The sequence below is a fragment of the Pongo pygmaeus genome, chromosome 19, assembly GCF_028885625.2.
Source record: "Pongo pygmaeus isolate AG05252 chromosome 19, NHGRI_mPonPyg2-v2.0_pri, whole genome shotgun sequence".
Lineage (NCBI taxonomy): Eukaryota > Metazoa > Chordata > Mammalia > Primates > Hominidae > Pongo > Pongo pygmaeus.
The window spans coordinates 7,579,777-7,595,725 of record NC_072392.2 but is presented as its reverse complement, the minus strand read 5'-3'; the positions used below and the strand labels follow the sequence as shown (position 1 = coordinate 7,595,725).

Below are 15,949 nucleotides of genomic sequence, written 5' to 3'. Positions count from 1 at the left end.
CAGGCTGGTCTCAAACTCCTGACCTCAGATGATCCATCTGCCTCTGCCCCCCAAAGCGCTGGGATTACAGGTGCGAGCCACCACACCCGGCTGACAATTTATTTAATTTTAAAAACAAAGTAAAGCACAAGGAAGAAATTAATAATCATCTGTCTTCTTACTACCCATAAATAAAATAAATATTGGCATTTTGTGTCCTTTTTTTCTTTTTGAGACGAAGTTTCGCTCTTGTTGCCCAGGCTGGAATGCAATGGCATGATCTCAGCTCACCACAACTTCCGCCTCCCAGGTTCAAGCGATTCTCCTGCCTCAGCCTCCCGAGTAGCTGGGATTACAGGCATGTGCCACCACGCCCGGCTAATTTTTGTATTTTTAGTAGAGACGGGGTTTCTCCATGTTGGTCAGGCTGGTCTCAAACTCCTGACCTTAGGTGATCCGCCTGCCTTGGCCTCCCAAAGTGCTAGGATTATAGGCGTGAGCCACTGTGCCTGGCCATGTCTATTTTTTTAAAAGCTTAACAACAATTATTTTTGTGAAGATGACATATGTTAAATACAAATAATTGAAACAATGCAGAAAAGTACAAAGATAAAAGTTAAAATGTCATCTAAAATTCCACCACCTAAAAATTAATATTGTTAATATTAGAGAAAACATTATTCTACATATTTTTCTATAGCTATATAATATAGAAAATTTAATTAAAATCATTATTTTTAAATAGGAGCAAGCTGTTTTTAATTAAAACTATTAAATTTAATTTTACTTGAATTTAAGCAAATAAAAAGAAATAGAAGTAGCTATAAAGGAATTCTTGAGCTTCAAATAAATGTTTCTTCATCCAGAAGAGAGGTTTCTTCCCAAAGGATCCCTTTCTATGGTGGTAAGAAAAAAAGATTATGAAAAATATTATGAGTTTTCTCACTAACTTTCGATTTTGAGTTCTATTAGCTCACTGCTTTGAAAGACCCAATCCAGAATCTAATCCAAGATCACACATGGTCATGTCTCTTAGTATCCTTTAATTTTAAACCACTCCCCAACCTTTTTCTTTCATGGCATTGATTTTCTTTTTATTTTTAATTTAATTTGTTTTATTTATTTATTTATTTATTTATCTGAGACGGAGTCTCACTCTGTTGCCCAGGCTTGAGTGCAATGACGCGATCTTGGCTCACTGCAACCTCTGCCTCCCTGGTTCAAGCGATTCTCCTGCCTCAGCCTCCCAAGTAGCTGGGATTACAGGTGCACACCGCCACGCCCGGCTAATTTTTTTGTATTTTAGTAGAGATAGGGTTTCACCATGTTGCCCAGGCTGGTCTCAAACTCCTGAGCTCAGGCAATCCACCCACCTTTGCCTCCCAAAGTGCTAGGATTACAGGCGTGAGCCACTGTGCCCAGCTCATAATTTTTAAATTTTTAATTTTTTTTTTTTTTTTTCTGAGACAGACTCTCGCTCTGTCACCCAGGCTGGAGTGCAGTGGCACAATCTTGGCTTGCTGCAACCTCCACCTCCTGGGTTCAAGCGATTGTGTCACGGCATTGATATTTCTAATAGTCCAGGCCAGTTTTCTTTTCCCAATATGTCTCTTAATTTGGATTTATCGGATTGTCTCCTTATTGCCAGATTCAAGTTAAATATTCTTAGCAGGATTACCACATAGGGGATATTCCTAAGGAATTAATTTTTCCTACAATTGAGTAGCTTAGCCAAGATGTACAACAAATTTTGTGGAATACAGTGTGTCCTTTTTGATTTCCAGGTTCAGTTCCTTCTGCATTTCAGGGAAATTATTTGTATTTCATCTTTACATTTATATTGTTTTCATTTGTTGGCTCTCTATACAAGATCATCTATGTTAGTCTTTCATATCTGTTAGCTTCTCTAATTGTGTTAATGTCCTTGGCTTTTTCTTCTGCATACATTGTGATTACCTCAAGCCTCTTCTCTGTCAGTGATAGGATTTTCTGGGTTAGCTATTCAGTTCCTTGCTATTTCCAATCTACTGGTTTTATAACACGCTGCTTTATTCATTTCCTAAAATCTGCAATCTCCCTTTTATCTCATTCTCACATTTTATCATTTCAGTGCTCAGCTTTTTTTTTTTAATTGAATCCCTGGTCTTATTAAGTTGTAGTAGAACACGGTACTGTTGTGAGGACTCTCCTGTTCATTCAGTTATGTTTTCCTCTTTTGCATGCTTTGTTCCTCTTTTTTCTTTGATGTAATGCGCTTGCAGTTACTATGCGATTTCTTTTCATTTTGCTCGTGCTTGGGCAGCAAGCATGTGAACTCATTCTTTTTGCTTTAATGTACTGTGGGTGATTTGACCTCCCACTGTGAGAGACCAGTTTATTTTTGCCCCTGGAAGTTAAAGTGAAAGGGTTGGGTGTTTTATGTTTTATTCACTTTTCTTTGGCCTAAGAGAATTGCCTCAGGGAAATGGACAGGTGGTTAGTGCTAATTTAAGGTAGTGAAAAATCTTTGTTAAAACACCTCGGCTCAAGCCGGGTATGGTGGCTCACACCTGTAATCCCAGCACTTTCGGAGGCCAAGGCAGGTGGATCACCTGAGGTTGGGAGTTCAAGACCAGCCTGACCAACATGGAGGAACCCCATCTCTACTAAAAATACAAAATTAGCCTGGTGTGGTGGTACATGCCTGTAATCCCATATACTCGGGAGGCTGAGGCAGGAGAATCGCTTGAACCCGGAAGGCAGAGGTTGTAGTGAGCCGAGATTGCGCCATTGCACTCCAGCCTGGGCAACAAGAGCAAAACTCCGTCTCAAAAAAACAAACAAACAAACAAACAAACCTAGGCTCCTCCTCTCTTTTTTTGTTTTTTTTTTTTGTTTTTTTTTTTTGGAGATGGAGTTCTTGCTGTGTTGCCCAGGATTGATTCGAACTCCTGGGCTCAAGTAATCCTTTGGCTTTGGCCTCCAAAGTAGCTGGGACTAAAGGCACAGGCCTGTCTTTCTCTTTACTAAGATTACCCCCTCTCAAGTTCACTCCATGTAACCAGGGGAGCACCATTCTTTCACTTGGTGCGTATGTTTTTCATTGGTCTCCCATTTTTAAAGTGTATTAGATTAAATTTGTTTACTCTCAGGGTTTTTTTGTGTTCTTTTTGGTTGGTTTGGTTTTTTTTATTTTTCGGTAGTTTTACTTTTTGCTCATTTTATCAGGTATTCAAGGGTAATAATTTTTAAAGGAAGTTTCAACTGGCCCTTTTGGTTTTTTTTGTTTTTTGTTTTTCTTTTTTGAGACAGGTTCTCACTCTGTTACCCAGGCTGGAGTGCAGTGAAGTGATCACACCTCACTGCAACCTCCACCTCCCAGGCTCAAGTGATCCTCCCACCTCAGCCTCCCAAGTAGCTGGGACTATAGGTGTGCACCATCATGCCTGGCTAATTTTTGTATTTTTTGTAGAGATGGGGTTGCACTATGTTACCCAGGCTGGTCTCGAACTCCTAGGCTCAAGCGATCAGCCTGCCTCGGCCTCCCGAAGTGCTAGGATTACAGGCGTGAGCCAAATATGATAGTTTTTATATAAAATGATCTTTATGATATTAAGATTCCTACTCCGAAACAAGTTGTGGCTCATCATTTCTTCGAATCGTTTTTCATGGCCTGCAACAAAGTTGTTTTCTTTCATATAAATCATACTTTTATATTAAAATGTATATTCAAATATAAATATATTTTGCAAATTTTGGTTCCTTTTGCGAATGAAATCTTTTTTCATTGTTTTGTGGCTGATTACTGCCAGTGCACAGGGCAAAAGGTCTTCTGCCCATGTTGAATGCAGAATGCTTCACAAATTGCATCATTGTTTCACAGGGCCATGCCAATCATCCCCATCCTTTCCACTTTCGTATATGTGCTGCCAATAAGAGCAAAGCAACAGCCTTTTAACTTTTCCAACATTTTATTTCCAAAATTTTCAAAGATATATACAGAAAAGTTCAAAGAATTTTACAATGATGACCCGTACGACCACCGCCCAGATTCTACCAGCAACATTTTACTATCCATCTGTCTTTTAACTGTCTCCCTACCCTAGGTCTACCCTTGTCTAATGTATTCTCCACATTGTTGAAATAGTTATCTATCTAAACTATGAAACACTTCAATAGCACTCTCTGGGATAGTGGCCAAATTCTCGAGTATAACATACAAGGCCCTTCAAAAGCTGACCCCAAGCCCCTTTCAGTATCACTTCCCACTACTTCTCTTTTCTTTGTACATAGAGTGGTCTTCGCTGAATAGCTCTTACCTAGTCTTGATGGAATCCTACTTACCCTCATCCCAGCTCAAATAGCACCTCCACCATCAAGCCTTCCCAGAATCCACTGGCTCCATTAGTTGCTCCCATAACGCTCCTATAAAGCTTTGCCCATGATCACAAACTATAGTAAAAATTTGCTTAATTTGCTTATATGTCTGTCTTCCCCACTAGACCAGGACAGCATTCTTCTTTTTGAGACAGAGTCTTTCTCCGTCACCAGGCTGGAGTGCAGTGGCATGATCTCAGCTCACTGAAACCTCTGCCTCCCAGGTTCAAGCGATTCTTCTGCCTCAGCCTGCCAAGTAGCTGGGATTACAGGCATGCACCACCACGTCTGGCTAATTTTTGTATTTTTAGTAGAGATGGGGTTTCACCATGTTGGCCAGGATATTCTCGATCTCCTGACCTCATGATCCGCCCACCCACCTCGGCCTCCCAAAGTGATGGGATTACAGGCGTGAGCCACCGCGCCCGGCCCATGACAGCATTCTTGCGTCATCCTTCTTCCTATCCTTGCCACCAAGTAGGGTGCCTGACACAGTGGGGCTCAATAGGCCGTGGGCACAGGAGATGACAAGACTTAAGGATGACGAAGGAACTGGGAGCCCTCAGCTCTCTGTAGGACCACCTTTGATCTGGGAATGTAGGGTACGCACCTGTACAGGCATGCCCAGCTCTAGCTTCAGCCCAAAACAAGGGTCAATGAAGATGGTGAGGATGGATTCTGTAGGGTCCTGGGCAAAGTGTTCCAGAATGGCATCGTGCTCCTGTGTCCACACTGCATCCGCCAGTCCTGTCAGTGCAGCTCGGGAAAGGAAGAGGGGCTTCTATAGAAGGAGAGCAAACAGAGGGCCAAAGTAACTACAACTGCCAGGATGAGTCATTCCTCCCATCCACAATCACAAGTGAGGACATGGGAGATGAGAGAAGCCAGACAGGTTCAGAATGGTGAGGAGAAACTGAACGATAGCTTTCAAGCTTTGGAAGAAACATAAAAATAAGATTTCTTGCCTGTAAGAGTAAAAAAAAAAAAAAAAAAAAAACAGATCATAGAGGAAAACTGGGATATTATCCACCCAACGCAAGAGATTATCTTTATGCCTGTAGTTTTTAAAAATGTCAGCCCTCGATCTCAAAGGTAAAGGTGAATTAAGGGAATGTGTAGGATATTAGCCTAGATCAAGCAATTAGGAGCAGGGAGACCACAAGCTGGAAAAGGGAGAGGGTATAGGAGCAATTTCTTCACGATGGAGTCCCAAAGAAGTATAAAATACTGGGTAAAAGTCAATTGGTGCAACAGTAAGGAAAAAGTGAGAAAGGGAAAAAGACATGAAAACACCAAAGAGGGCCGGGTGTGGTGGCTCACGTCTATAATCCCAGCACTTTGGGAGGCCGAGGCAGGTGGATCACCTGAGGTTGAGAGTTCAAGACCAGCCTGACCAACATGGAGAAACCTCGTCTCTACTAAAAATACAAAATTAGCCGGGCGTGGTGGTGCATGACTGTAATCCCAGCTACTCGGGAAGCTGAGGCAGGAGAATCGCTTGAACACAGGAGTCAGAGATTGCAGTGAGCCAAGATCACACCCCTGCACTCCAGCCTGGGTGACAGAGTGAGAATCTGTCTCAAAAAAAAAAAAAAAAAAAAAAAAAAAAAAATTAGCTGGGCACGGTGGCTCATGCCTGTAATCCTAGCGCTTTGGGAGGCCAAGGCGGGTGGATCACCTGAGGTCAGGCATTCAAGACCAGCTTGGCCAACGTGGTGAAACCCCATCTCTACTAAAAATACAAAAATCAGCCAGGCATGGTGGTGGGTGCCTGTAATCCCAGCTACTTGGGAGGCTGAGGTAGGAGAATTGCTTGAACCCAGGAGGCAGAGGTTGCAGTGAGCCGAGATTGCACCACTGCACTCCAGCCTGGGTGACAGAGCAAGACTCCGTCTCGAAAATAAATAAATAAATAAATAAAGGAAATCAGAAGATAGGAAGATACAGATCAGTGAATTTGCGAAGTCTTTTCATCTTTCCTCCTGGAAGAAGGAATCTCTCTTAAAGTTTCCAGGTCAAGAAAAATTAATAGTGATCTAAAATCTTTCCTATAATACATATAGACAGGATGAACAAATAAGAAAAACACTAAAAACTCAATAAACAAATAGACAAAAGGACCTGCATAGATATGTCATGTTTTTAAATGCAAATATAAAAAAAAAATTGGCTGGGCGTGGTGGCTCACGCCTGTAATCCCAACATTGCAGGAGGCCGGGGTGGGGGGGGAGGGGGGCGAATCACAAGGTCAGGAGTTCGAAACCAGCCTGGCCAACATGGTGAAACCCCGCCTCTACTAAAAAAAATACAAAAATCAGCCAGGCATGGTGGCATGCACCTGTAATCCCAGCTACTCGGGAGGCTGAGGCAGGAGAATTGCTTGAACCTGGGAGGCAGAGGTTGCAGTGAGCCGAGATCGCACCACTGCACTCCAACCTGGGTAACAGAGCAAGACTCTGTCCCAAAAAGAAAAAAAAAAAAAAATATATATATATATATATATATATATATATATATATATTCACTTGAAGTCAAATACAAATAAAATAACAAAGAAGGCCAGGCACAGTGGCTCACACCTGTAATCCCAGCACTTTGGGAGGCCAAGGTAGGCGGATCACCAGAGGTCAGGAGTTCAAGACCAGCCTGGCCAACATGATGAAACCCCGTCTCTACTAAAAATACAAAAATTATCCCAGCATGGTGGCATGTGCCTGTAATCCCAGCTACTCGGGAGGCTGAGGCAGGAGAAGCACTTGAACCCGGGGGGCAGAGGTTGCGGTGAGCCAAGATCGTGCCACTGCACTCCAGCCTGGGCAACAGAGCAAGACTTTGTCTCAAAAAAAAAAAATCATTTATTGCCCATCATTTTTTTAAAAAAATTCTTGCTAAACAAGTAACACCCAGGCTTGGAAAAGGTGTACTGGCATATTGCTAGCATGAGGGCAAAAAGTATAATGCATTTGTAACATGTGAGGTATTAAAAGTGATAGAAATGTTCTTTATCTTTTGATTCAGTAACTCCACATACAGGAATCTATTTTAAGGAACTATTAACTATTTCAAGAGTGTTAGTTTTACTTATAATATTCATGAAAGTATTCTGAGAGCAAAAAATTAGAAATGGCAAAATGTCCAAGAGCAATGGTTTAACTATGGTATCTGCATAGAACATAGAATGCTATATGGCCGTGAAAAGTGGTGTTTGCAAAAAGTGGTGGCCCTGTGGCTCATGCCTATAATCCCAGCTCTTTCGGAGGCTGAAGCAGGAGACTGCTTGAGTCTGGGAGTTCAAGACTAACCTTGGCAACACAGTAAGACTACAATCTTCACCAAAAAAAAAAAAAAAATTTTTTTTGTTTTTGAGACCAAGTCTTGCTCAGTCGCCCCGGCTGGAGTGCAGTGGCACGATCTTGGCTTACTGCCAACTCTGCCTCCCAGGTTCATGCCATTCTCCTGCCTCAGCCTCCCGAGTAGCTGGGACTACAAGCACCCGCCACCATCCCCAGCTAATTTTTTTTGTATTTTTAGTAGAGACAGGGTTTCACCATGTCAGCCAGGATGGTCTTGATCTCCTGACCTCATGACCCACCCGCCTTGGCCTCTCAAAGTGCTGGGATTACAGGTGTGAGCCACCGTGCCCGGCCAAAAATTTTCTTTTTAATTAGCTGGGCATAGTGGCACATGCTTGTAGTCCTAGCTACTCAGGAGGCTGAGGCAAGAAAACCACCTAAGCCTAGGAGTTCAAGGTTACAGTAAGCTATGATTGTTTCACTGCACTCCAGATTGGACAACAGAGAGAAACCCTGTCTCTTAAAAAAAAAAAAAAAAAAAAAAAAAAAAAAAAGTTTACAAAGAGTATATATAACGTGAAGAATAATAGCTGGGCATGGTGGCTCACACCTTTAATCTCAGCACTCTGGGAGGCCAAGGTGGGTGGATCAGTTGAGGCCAGGAGTTCAAGACCAGCCTGGCCAACATGGCAAAACCTTGTCTCTACTAAAAATACAAAAATTAGCCAGGTGCCTGGGCACAGTGGCTCACGTCCTTAATTCCAGCACTTTGGGAGGCCGGGGCAAGAGGATCGCTTGAGCCCAGGAGTTCAAGACCAGCCTGGGCAATACAGCAAGAACCTGTCCCAAAAAATAGAAAAATAAAATTAGCTGGGTGTGGTGGCAGGAACCTGCAGTCCCAGCTACTCAGGAGGCCGAGACATGAGAATCACTTGAGCCTGGGAGGCGGAGATTGCAGTGAGCCCAGATCGTGCCACTGCACTCCAGCCTGGGCAACAGACCAAGACTCTGTTTCAAAAAATAATAATAATACAAATAAAATGTTTTGTGAAAAGGTTTAATACAAAATCATAACATATGGGCTAGGCACGGTGGCTGACACTTGTAATCCTAGCACTTTGGGAGGCCAAGGTAGGTGGATCACCTGAAGTCAGGAGTTTGAGGCCAGCCTGGCCAATATGACAAAACCCCGCCCCTACCAAAAATACAAAAATTAGCCGGGCGTGGTGGTGCATGCTTGTAATCCCAGCTACTTGGGAGGCTAAGGAGGGAGAATCACTTGAACCCCAAAGGTGGAGATTGCAGTAAGCCAAGATCATGCCACTGCACTCCAGCCTGCTTGACGGGAGCAAGACTCCATCTCAGAAAAAAAAAAAAAAAGTAACATATGATAAAGTTAGGATTATACAAAAACAAACAAACTTACAAACCTGTGCACGAAAGTAAAAGATATATCAAAATATCATTTTTTTTGTTTGTTTTTGTTTGTTTTGAGACGGAGTTTTTCTCTTCTTGCCCAGACTGGAGTACAGTGGCACAATCTCAGCTCACTGCAACCTCTGCCCTCAGGTTCAAGCAATTCTCCTGTCTCAGTCAGCCTCCCAAGTAGCTGGGATTACAGGCACCCGCCATCACACCCTGCTAATTTTTGTATTTTTAGTAAAGATGGGGTTTCACTATGTTGGCCAGGCTGGTCTCGAATCCTGACCTCAGGTGATCCACCCACCTTAGCATCCTAAGGTGCTAGGATTATAGGCTTGAGCCACCTTGCCCGGCCAGACATATCAAATATTAATATTAAATGTGTTTGGGCAGTAACACAATGAGTTTTATTTTCTCTGTTTTACTCTTCTGTCTCTTGCCATTTTTTTCTCCGATAGTTATTACTTTTCTCTCCCTTTTTGAAAAATGTCAAGGTCATCACTCTATTCTTCTCACCCAGGTAACTATGGTCATGACTAGGCTTTGATGCAACTTGGAAATAAAGAAGCAGAGGTCATTTAGTGCCATTTCTCAAAGTGATTGAAGCAGTTTCTGTAAATTCTTCAGCCAAAGGAAAGAACTGAAGGAAAGGTGGAAAGAGAATGTCTTAGAAATTGGTATCCACTTAGGACAATATCTTCCCAGCTCCTTCAACTTGTTCAGGTGTTCACCCACATGATGAATAAGCTCATCACAGTTTGACCCAAGGTGGGGAGACGAGAGAAACCTGTGCCTTACTTAAAGCCCTCCTCTCTCCTGGCGAAGGCACAGATGACTTTCTCTTTTACTCAGTGAACTGTATTTGTGGTGAGTAGGCTAACAGCAGAGAGCAAGTAGAAGAAATGGCAACAAGAGAGAATTCCTCATGCGCCATCCACAACTGATCCTTTGATTCACCAGTTTTGGGGGAGGAATATCTGCCACAGGGAAGACCCAAGCCTACCACATCTGCCTCGGGCTCCACTGATTCTTCACTCTGTGCTTGAGGTCCCTCCAACCGTGGCTCTAGGAAGAATAAACATACAAAAAGGAAGGCATTTCTTGGAAAGTTAAACACAGTCAGCTGGGCGCGGTGGCTCACACCTGTAGTCCTAGCACTTTGGGAGTACTAGGCGGGAGGATCACCTGAGGTCAGGAGTTTGAGACCAGCCTGGCCAATATAGTGAAACCCCGTCTCTACTAAAAATACAAAATTAGCCGGGCATGGTGGCGGGTGTCCGTAATTCCAGCTACTCGGGAGGCTGAGGCAGGAGAATCAGCTGAACCCAGGAGGCGGAGCTTGCAGTGAGCCGAGATCACGCCACTGCACACTCCAGCCTGGGCAACAGAGCGAAGACTCTGTCTCAAAAAAAAAAAAAGGAAAGAAAAGAAAGAAAGCTAAACACAGTCACCCAATGACCCAGCAATTCCACTTCTAGGTAGAGACCTGTGAGACTTGAAAGCAAGGACTCAAAGAGAGATTTGCATTACAGCATTCGCAGCAGCATTATTCACAATAGGCAAAAGGTGGCAACAGCCCAGTGTCCTCTAACAGAGGAATGGATAAACAAAAGGTGATGTCAACATGCAGTGGGCTATTATTCAGCCATCAGAAGGCATGGCGGTGTGGTTCATGCTATAACATGAATGAGTCTTGAAAACACAGTGCCAAGTGAAAGAAGCCAGTTATGAGAGACCACTCGATGAAATGTCCAGCATAGGCAAATCCATAAAGACAGAAAATAGATGAGCGGTTCCTGGGATCTGGGGGAAAGGGGGAACCAGCAGTGACTGCTAAAAGACAAGGCTCTGATGCAACTTAGAAGTAAAGATATAGGAGTCACCTGGTGCCAACTTCTCAAGGTGCTTAAAGTGGCTTTCTTTTGGCGGGATAAAAATGTTCTAAAATTAGATAGTGGGAACGTTGCACAGCTTTGTGAATATACCAAAAACCACTCAACTGTAGACTTTAAAAAGGTAAATTTTATAGTCAGTGAATTCTCTCTCAATTTAATGTAAAAAGCTGACTGGGGGCCGGGCACGATGGCTCACACCTGGAATCCCAGCACTTTGGGAGGCCGAGGCTGGTAGATCACCTGAAGTCAGGCGTTCGAGAGCAGCCTGGCCAAGATGGTGAACCCCCGTCTCTATAAAAATACAAAAAATTAGCCGGGCATGGTGGCGGGTGCCTGTAATTCCAGCTACTCGGAGGGCTGAGGCAGGAGAATTGCTTGAATCCGGGAGGCAGAGGTTGCAGTGAGCCCAGATCATGCCATTGCACTCCAGCCTGGGTGACAGGGTGAGATTCTGTCTCCAAAAAATAAAAATGAAACAAACACTGACTGGGGTAGGGGTGAGGGAATGAAGGCGGTTAGTACTGAGGTTATTCCAGGCATGCAGCTTCTGGCCCTCCATCTTCCCCCACTCCTCTTCCCACATGGAGAAGCTGAGGCTCATAGGAATCAGCCCTTCTCCAAACAACTGGCCTGCTGGGCACTCAATTCTGCCACGCCCACTCTGGACTCCCATGAAACCCAGCAGCTGTGTTTCTCCACCTCCTGACCTACTGGTCACACCGGAGACTGGGGTAAAACTGGTGACTTTCCCATCCCCCAGGGGCTGAAAGGAGGAAGGAACAAATGAGATATAACCAAAAGACCATGAGGAACAGGACACCCCCTCTGGCTTCCAGAAAGGAAAACTAAGAGGGGAATGAGGCACAGAGGCCGAGGCAGGAAGGCGTGAAAAGATGGAACAGGCGATTCCGGAGCTTAGCGGTAGGTGAGATGATCCAACTCCCTTGGGAAAACTGCTGGCATTCAGGTTCCAGGCAAGAACTAGGCCAGGGGAGACTGGGCGCGGTGGCTCACGCCTGTAATCCCAGCACTTTGGGAGGCCGAGGCAGGTGGATCACTCGAGGACAGGAGTTCGAGACCAGCCTGGGCAACATGGTGAAACCCCATCTCTACTAAAAATACAAAAATTAGCTGGGTGTGGTGGCACACGCCTGTAATCCCAGCTACTCAGGAGGCTGAGGCAGGAGAATCGCTTGAACCCAGGAGGTGGAGGTTGCAGTGAACTGAGATCGTACCACTGCACTCTAGCCTGAGCAACTGAGCAAGACTCTGTCTCAAAAAAATAAAAAAAATTAGCTGGGCATGGTGGTGTATGCCTGTAATCCCAGCTACTCGGGAGGCTGAGGCAGAAGAATCACTTGAGCCCGGGAGGCAGAGGTTGCAGTGAGCCGAGATTATGCCACCGCACTCCAGGCTGGGTGGCAGAGTGAGATTTTGCCTCAAAAAAAAAAGAAAAGAAAAGAAAAGAAAGCTTAGAGCTTGGAGAGGCAGAAATTCTTGCTGTTCAAAGTCCAACACGTTCATTTTAAAGCTCCTTCCCTTCCCTCCCCAGAGGATTCTCCAAACCGAACCTCACTGTCTTCCCTCCCATCTTCCCCTACTCCTCCTAGCAGTGAGCAGTCCCATTTTAACTGCTTTCACCTGAGCACTTCAGAACTCAGAAGGATAAATTCTGCACACTTCTAAGATCCTGTAACCTAAGGCAAGTTTTTATGGCCCAGGGACTTTTCTCCCATGCCCACGCTTAACCTCTCAACCTTTAATTTTAGAAGGGGATTCTATTTCTTTTCATCTTGACAAGCTACTGTCAGTGTAAAGGAGCTCCAGGTAAAGAAGGAGGTCTACACTTAGCTCATAGTCCTGTTTACACTGACCAGTGCTCTCAGGGAGAGCCCAGCAATAGCAACAACTACCAAAAACCTTCCAACCTTACTGGCTCCGGCTCACCCACAGGAAAGGAATCCCTCAGGTCAAAGCCACAAGAGGCAGCCTCGTTAAACTCTTTCTTCCCTAGATCTAGACTTCTTTCCTGTCGTCCTGAACCTGAACCTCCGCAGTCTACCAAGTCCCTGCCAAAATGAGGGCGGAGATACGACAGCCCTCAACAGATGGCAGAAAGCATCAGCCGGGCTTCGGATTCAAAGGGTGGCAAAACAGGCTGAGTCTCCATGGTGATGGGCTTAATGGGAGAAAAACATTATTTGTTTTGCCACCCAGGGTGAAAATGGGAAAAAGGAAGAGATCAAACCCTCTTCAGTGCGGTAGGAGCAACCAGAAACACTTGAAATAAGGAGGAACAGGCTAGAGAAAGGACTGGCTGGTGAACTCCTGGTATATTGTGGGAAATTTTAAGACAGAAAGAACAAGGATGAGGCTGGCCAGGAGGAAGACACACAAAAAAAGGACCCAGTGGCAAGGCTGCTGAACCTCCATGGCTGGGGGCGTCACTTAGCCCGTTTCCTGCCCAGAAGCAACAGCGCCTGCTCCCCAGCCCTAAAATGCCTCCAAGCCCCTCTGACTTTCCCCACCCTCCATTGCTAAGCATCCTCTGCCCCAGCAAGTACCCACCAGGCTCCTCCTTGGGGAGCTCAGCCTGCGGCTCTGGCTCACTGACAGCCAGGGCGTTCCCCTGCTCCTGTGTGGCCGCAGCAGCCTGAGTGGCCCGCCCTGACCGGCTTGCCTGGGAGCTTCCTCGGCCGCTCAATCGCTGCTTCTTCTCAGCTTTGCTGGACATCGTGCAGGCAAAACCTACAGGTACACAGGAGTGGAGAGTCCACAAGCAGATACCAGCCCCCTGATACAAGCAGTCCCTTTTGAATTCATAAATTGACTGAAACTCAATATGATCATCTTTTCTGGTGGTACCCACACCCTGCTCCATTAACCACAAGGGCTCTGTACTCCACAGGGGCCTGGGAGGCCTTGCTGTTTTTCCCTAGGATAGCCTACTGTCTTCGGGGCACTGGGCTAAAAATCAGTCAGTCCCTCAAGGCACTAGGAATAAATGGGAGTTAAAGATGATGCCCAGGCAAGGTATGGTGGCTCATGCCTGTAATCCCAGCATTTTGGGAGGCCGAGGTGGGTGGATCACCTGAGGTCAGGAGTTCGAGACCAGCCTGGCCAACATGGCAAAACCCCGTCTCTACTAAAAATACAAAAAATCAGCCAGGTGTGGTGGTGCGTGCCTCTAATTCCAGCTACTCGGGAGGCTGAGGCAGGAGAATCTCTTGAACCCGAGAGGCGGAGGCTGCAGTGAGCCAAGATCATGCTACTGTACTCCAGCCTGGCTGACAGAGTGAGACTCCATCTCAAAAAAAAAAAAAAAAAAAAAAAAAAAGATGGCCAAACAGACACCCCACTAATGAGGATTTAGAACCTCTATCTCTGCCCTGGGGTATGAGAACATAAGATAATCAGGAAAAGATCTATCGAGCTGAAGTGTGGTTGCCCAAACCCTCATCCACTCTACCCTCCAGGACCATGAGTGAGTGAGAGAGGATCAAGGAAGGGGTGCACATCCCCCACCCTTTGTCACTGTTCAATCATTCAAGCAAACCAAGATGATTTTCCTATGTACCTCTTTTCCTCCCAAGTTAAATGGAAAAATGTTCCTCCCAATCCCACTAAAATCTGCAACATCTGTAAACAGAGAAAAACAGTATTTGCCACCTGGCTCTATCACTTTGAAGTCCTGAGGGGCAGGAACACTGTTTTGTGTGTACTGAGGTCTCAGCATAGTTGGCTAAGGAACTCTATGCTAATTGTTAAGATCAGTCAGGATCATTTATTTGACTCAAAATGCCCTGAGAACAGATTGGAAGAAAGAAAGACAAAAGTCATCCAATCATAAATTTCAAAGTGTGTAATGAGGAAAAAGCAATTGGGGCACGACGAAGGCCACAGTGGTGCCTCTCTCAGAAAGGTAGGATGGCAGGAAGCGGGGATCTCGGGCAGGTGCTCAGAATCCCAGGGGCAAAGTTTGAGGAGCTGGGCACTCTCTTTTCATTCAGCTGCAGCCTAACGCCACCTGTGGCTCTCCTTCCTCATCCCCACAGGCTGCCACAGGCATTGATCTCAGGTTATGAATTTCAAACTTGAAGGATTTGTATTTTGCTCCAAGGAAAAACGTTCTGTTAGGCCAACAAATCAATAAAACCAACTACAGCAAGGAGGCTTCCTCCATCAGTCTCCAGAGAAGCATCAAGCTGCGCTTTCCTGCCTCAAACTGGAGCCTGAGGCGCATGCACCGTGGGGTTCACCACGCGATCCCACACCGCAGGCCCCAGGAGGAACTGCTCTGCTAAGCCGGGGCTCACTCTATTACTAGGAAATACCGCAGGGGCCAGCCTTTCTCCTTAAACTGGTTACCAGCAGGCAAATTTCCCCTCAAAATTGCTTTTCCCCCCAACTGTCACAACTGCCCCTTCTCCTCCCCCTCCCCCACACAAATATTCCTTGCTCCCTCTCCCTTCACAACTGCCTCTTCTCCCCCACAACTGTCCCTTCCTACCCCGACACTACTGCCCCTTCTCCCCGGCACTCCTTCCCTCTGCCCCCGACACACACCTTGCCACGCTGACCCTCTCCTCCCTAGACCGACCGATGGGCCACTCTAAGAAGTTGCCCCGCGCAGCCCTCTCCGGCCGGCGTCTGCACGCGTCCCCATGGCAACCCCGGGCAGGGAGGGGCGAGTGGCCGGTGCGCGGCCCCGCGGAGCCCGCCTCCTCCGCGCAGGCGCCCTGGATCCTTGCTTCGCGGCCCCACCCCGCCCAGGTCTACCCCTCAGGGACCCGGGGCTTGAAGGCTCCGGGACTAAAGGAAAGTAGCCACATCTGGCGAGGCGAGGGGTGTGGGGGGCCTGGTGTCAGGACCCAGCTGGAAGGGCTGGGGCGAGAGACAGTGAGCTACCGCCCCGCAGGACATTGAAAAGACAGGGAGAACCCAAGCGCCTGACCCCGCGCCCAGGTCTGTGCGCCCCAGCCGGAACGGGTCCAGCAGATGGCG

General features: G+C 46.1%; 1 protein-coding gene across 1 annotated transcript in view; it reads right to left on the bottom strand.

Annotated features, from left to right (window-relative positions):
* DNAH2 (dynein axonemal heavy chain 2) overlaps positions 1 to 15,576 on the bottom strand; it is a 117,396-nt gene extending 101,820 nt beyond the window's left edge. Inside the window, exons 1-4 of the mRNA XM_054455790.2 lie at positions 15,512 to 15,576; positions 13,514 to 13,693; positions 10,054 to 10,115; positions 4,946 to 5,116 (exon numbers count right to left, since the gene is read on the bottom strand). Coding sequence (XP_054311765.2) covers positions 4,946 to 5,116; positions 10,054 to 10,115; positions 13,514 to 13,679 — 399 coding nt within the window. The 5' untranslated portion in view covers positions 13,680 to 13,693; positions 15,512 to 15,576. The remainder of the gene's footprint in view (positions 1 to 4,945; positions 5,117 to 10,053; positions 10,116 to 13,513; positions 13,694 to 15,511) is intronic.
* Between the last annotated feature and the right edge of the window lie 373 nt (positions 15,577 to 15,949).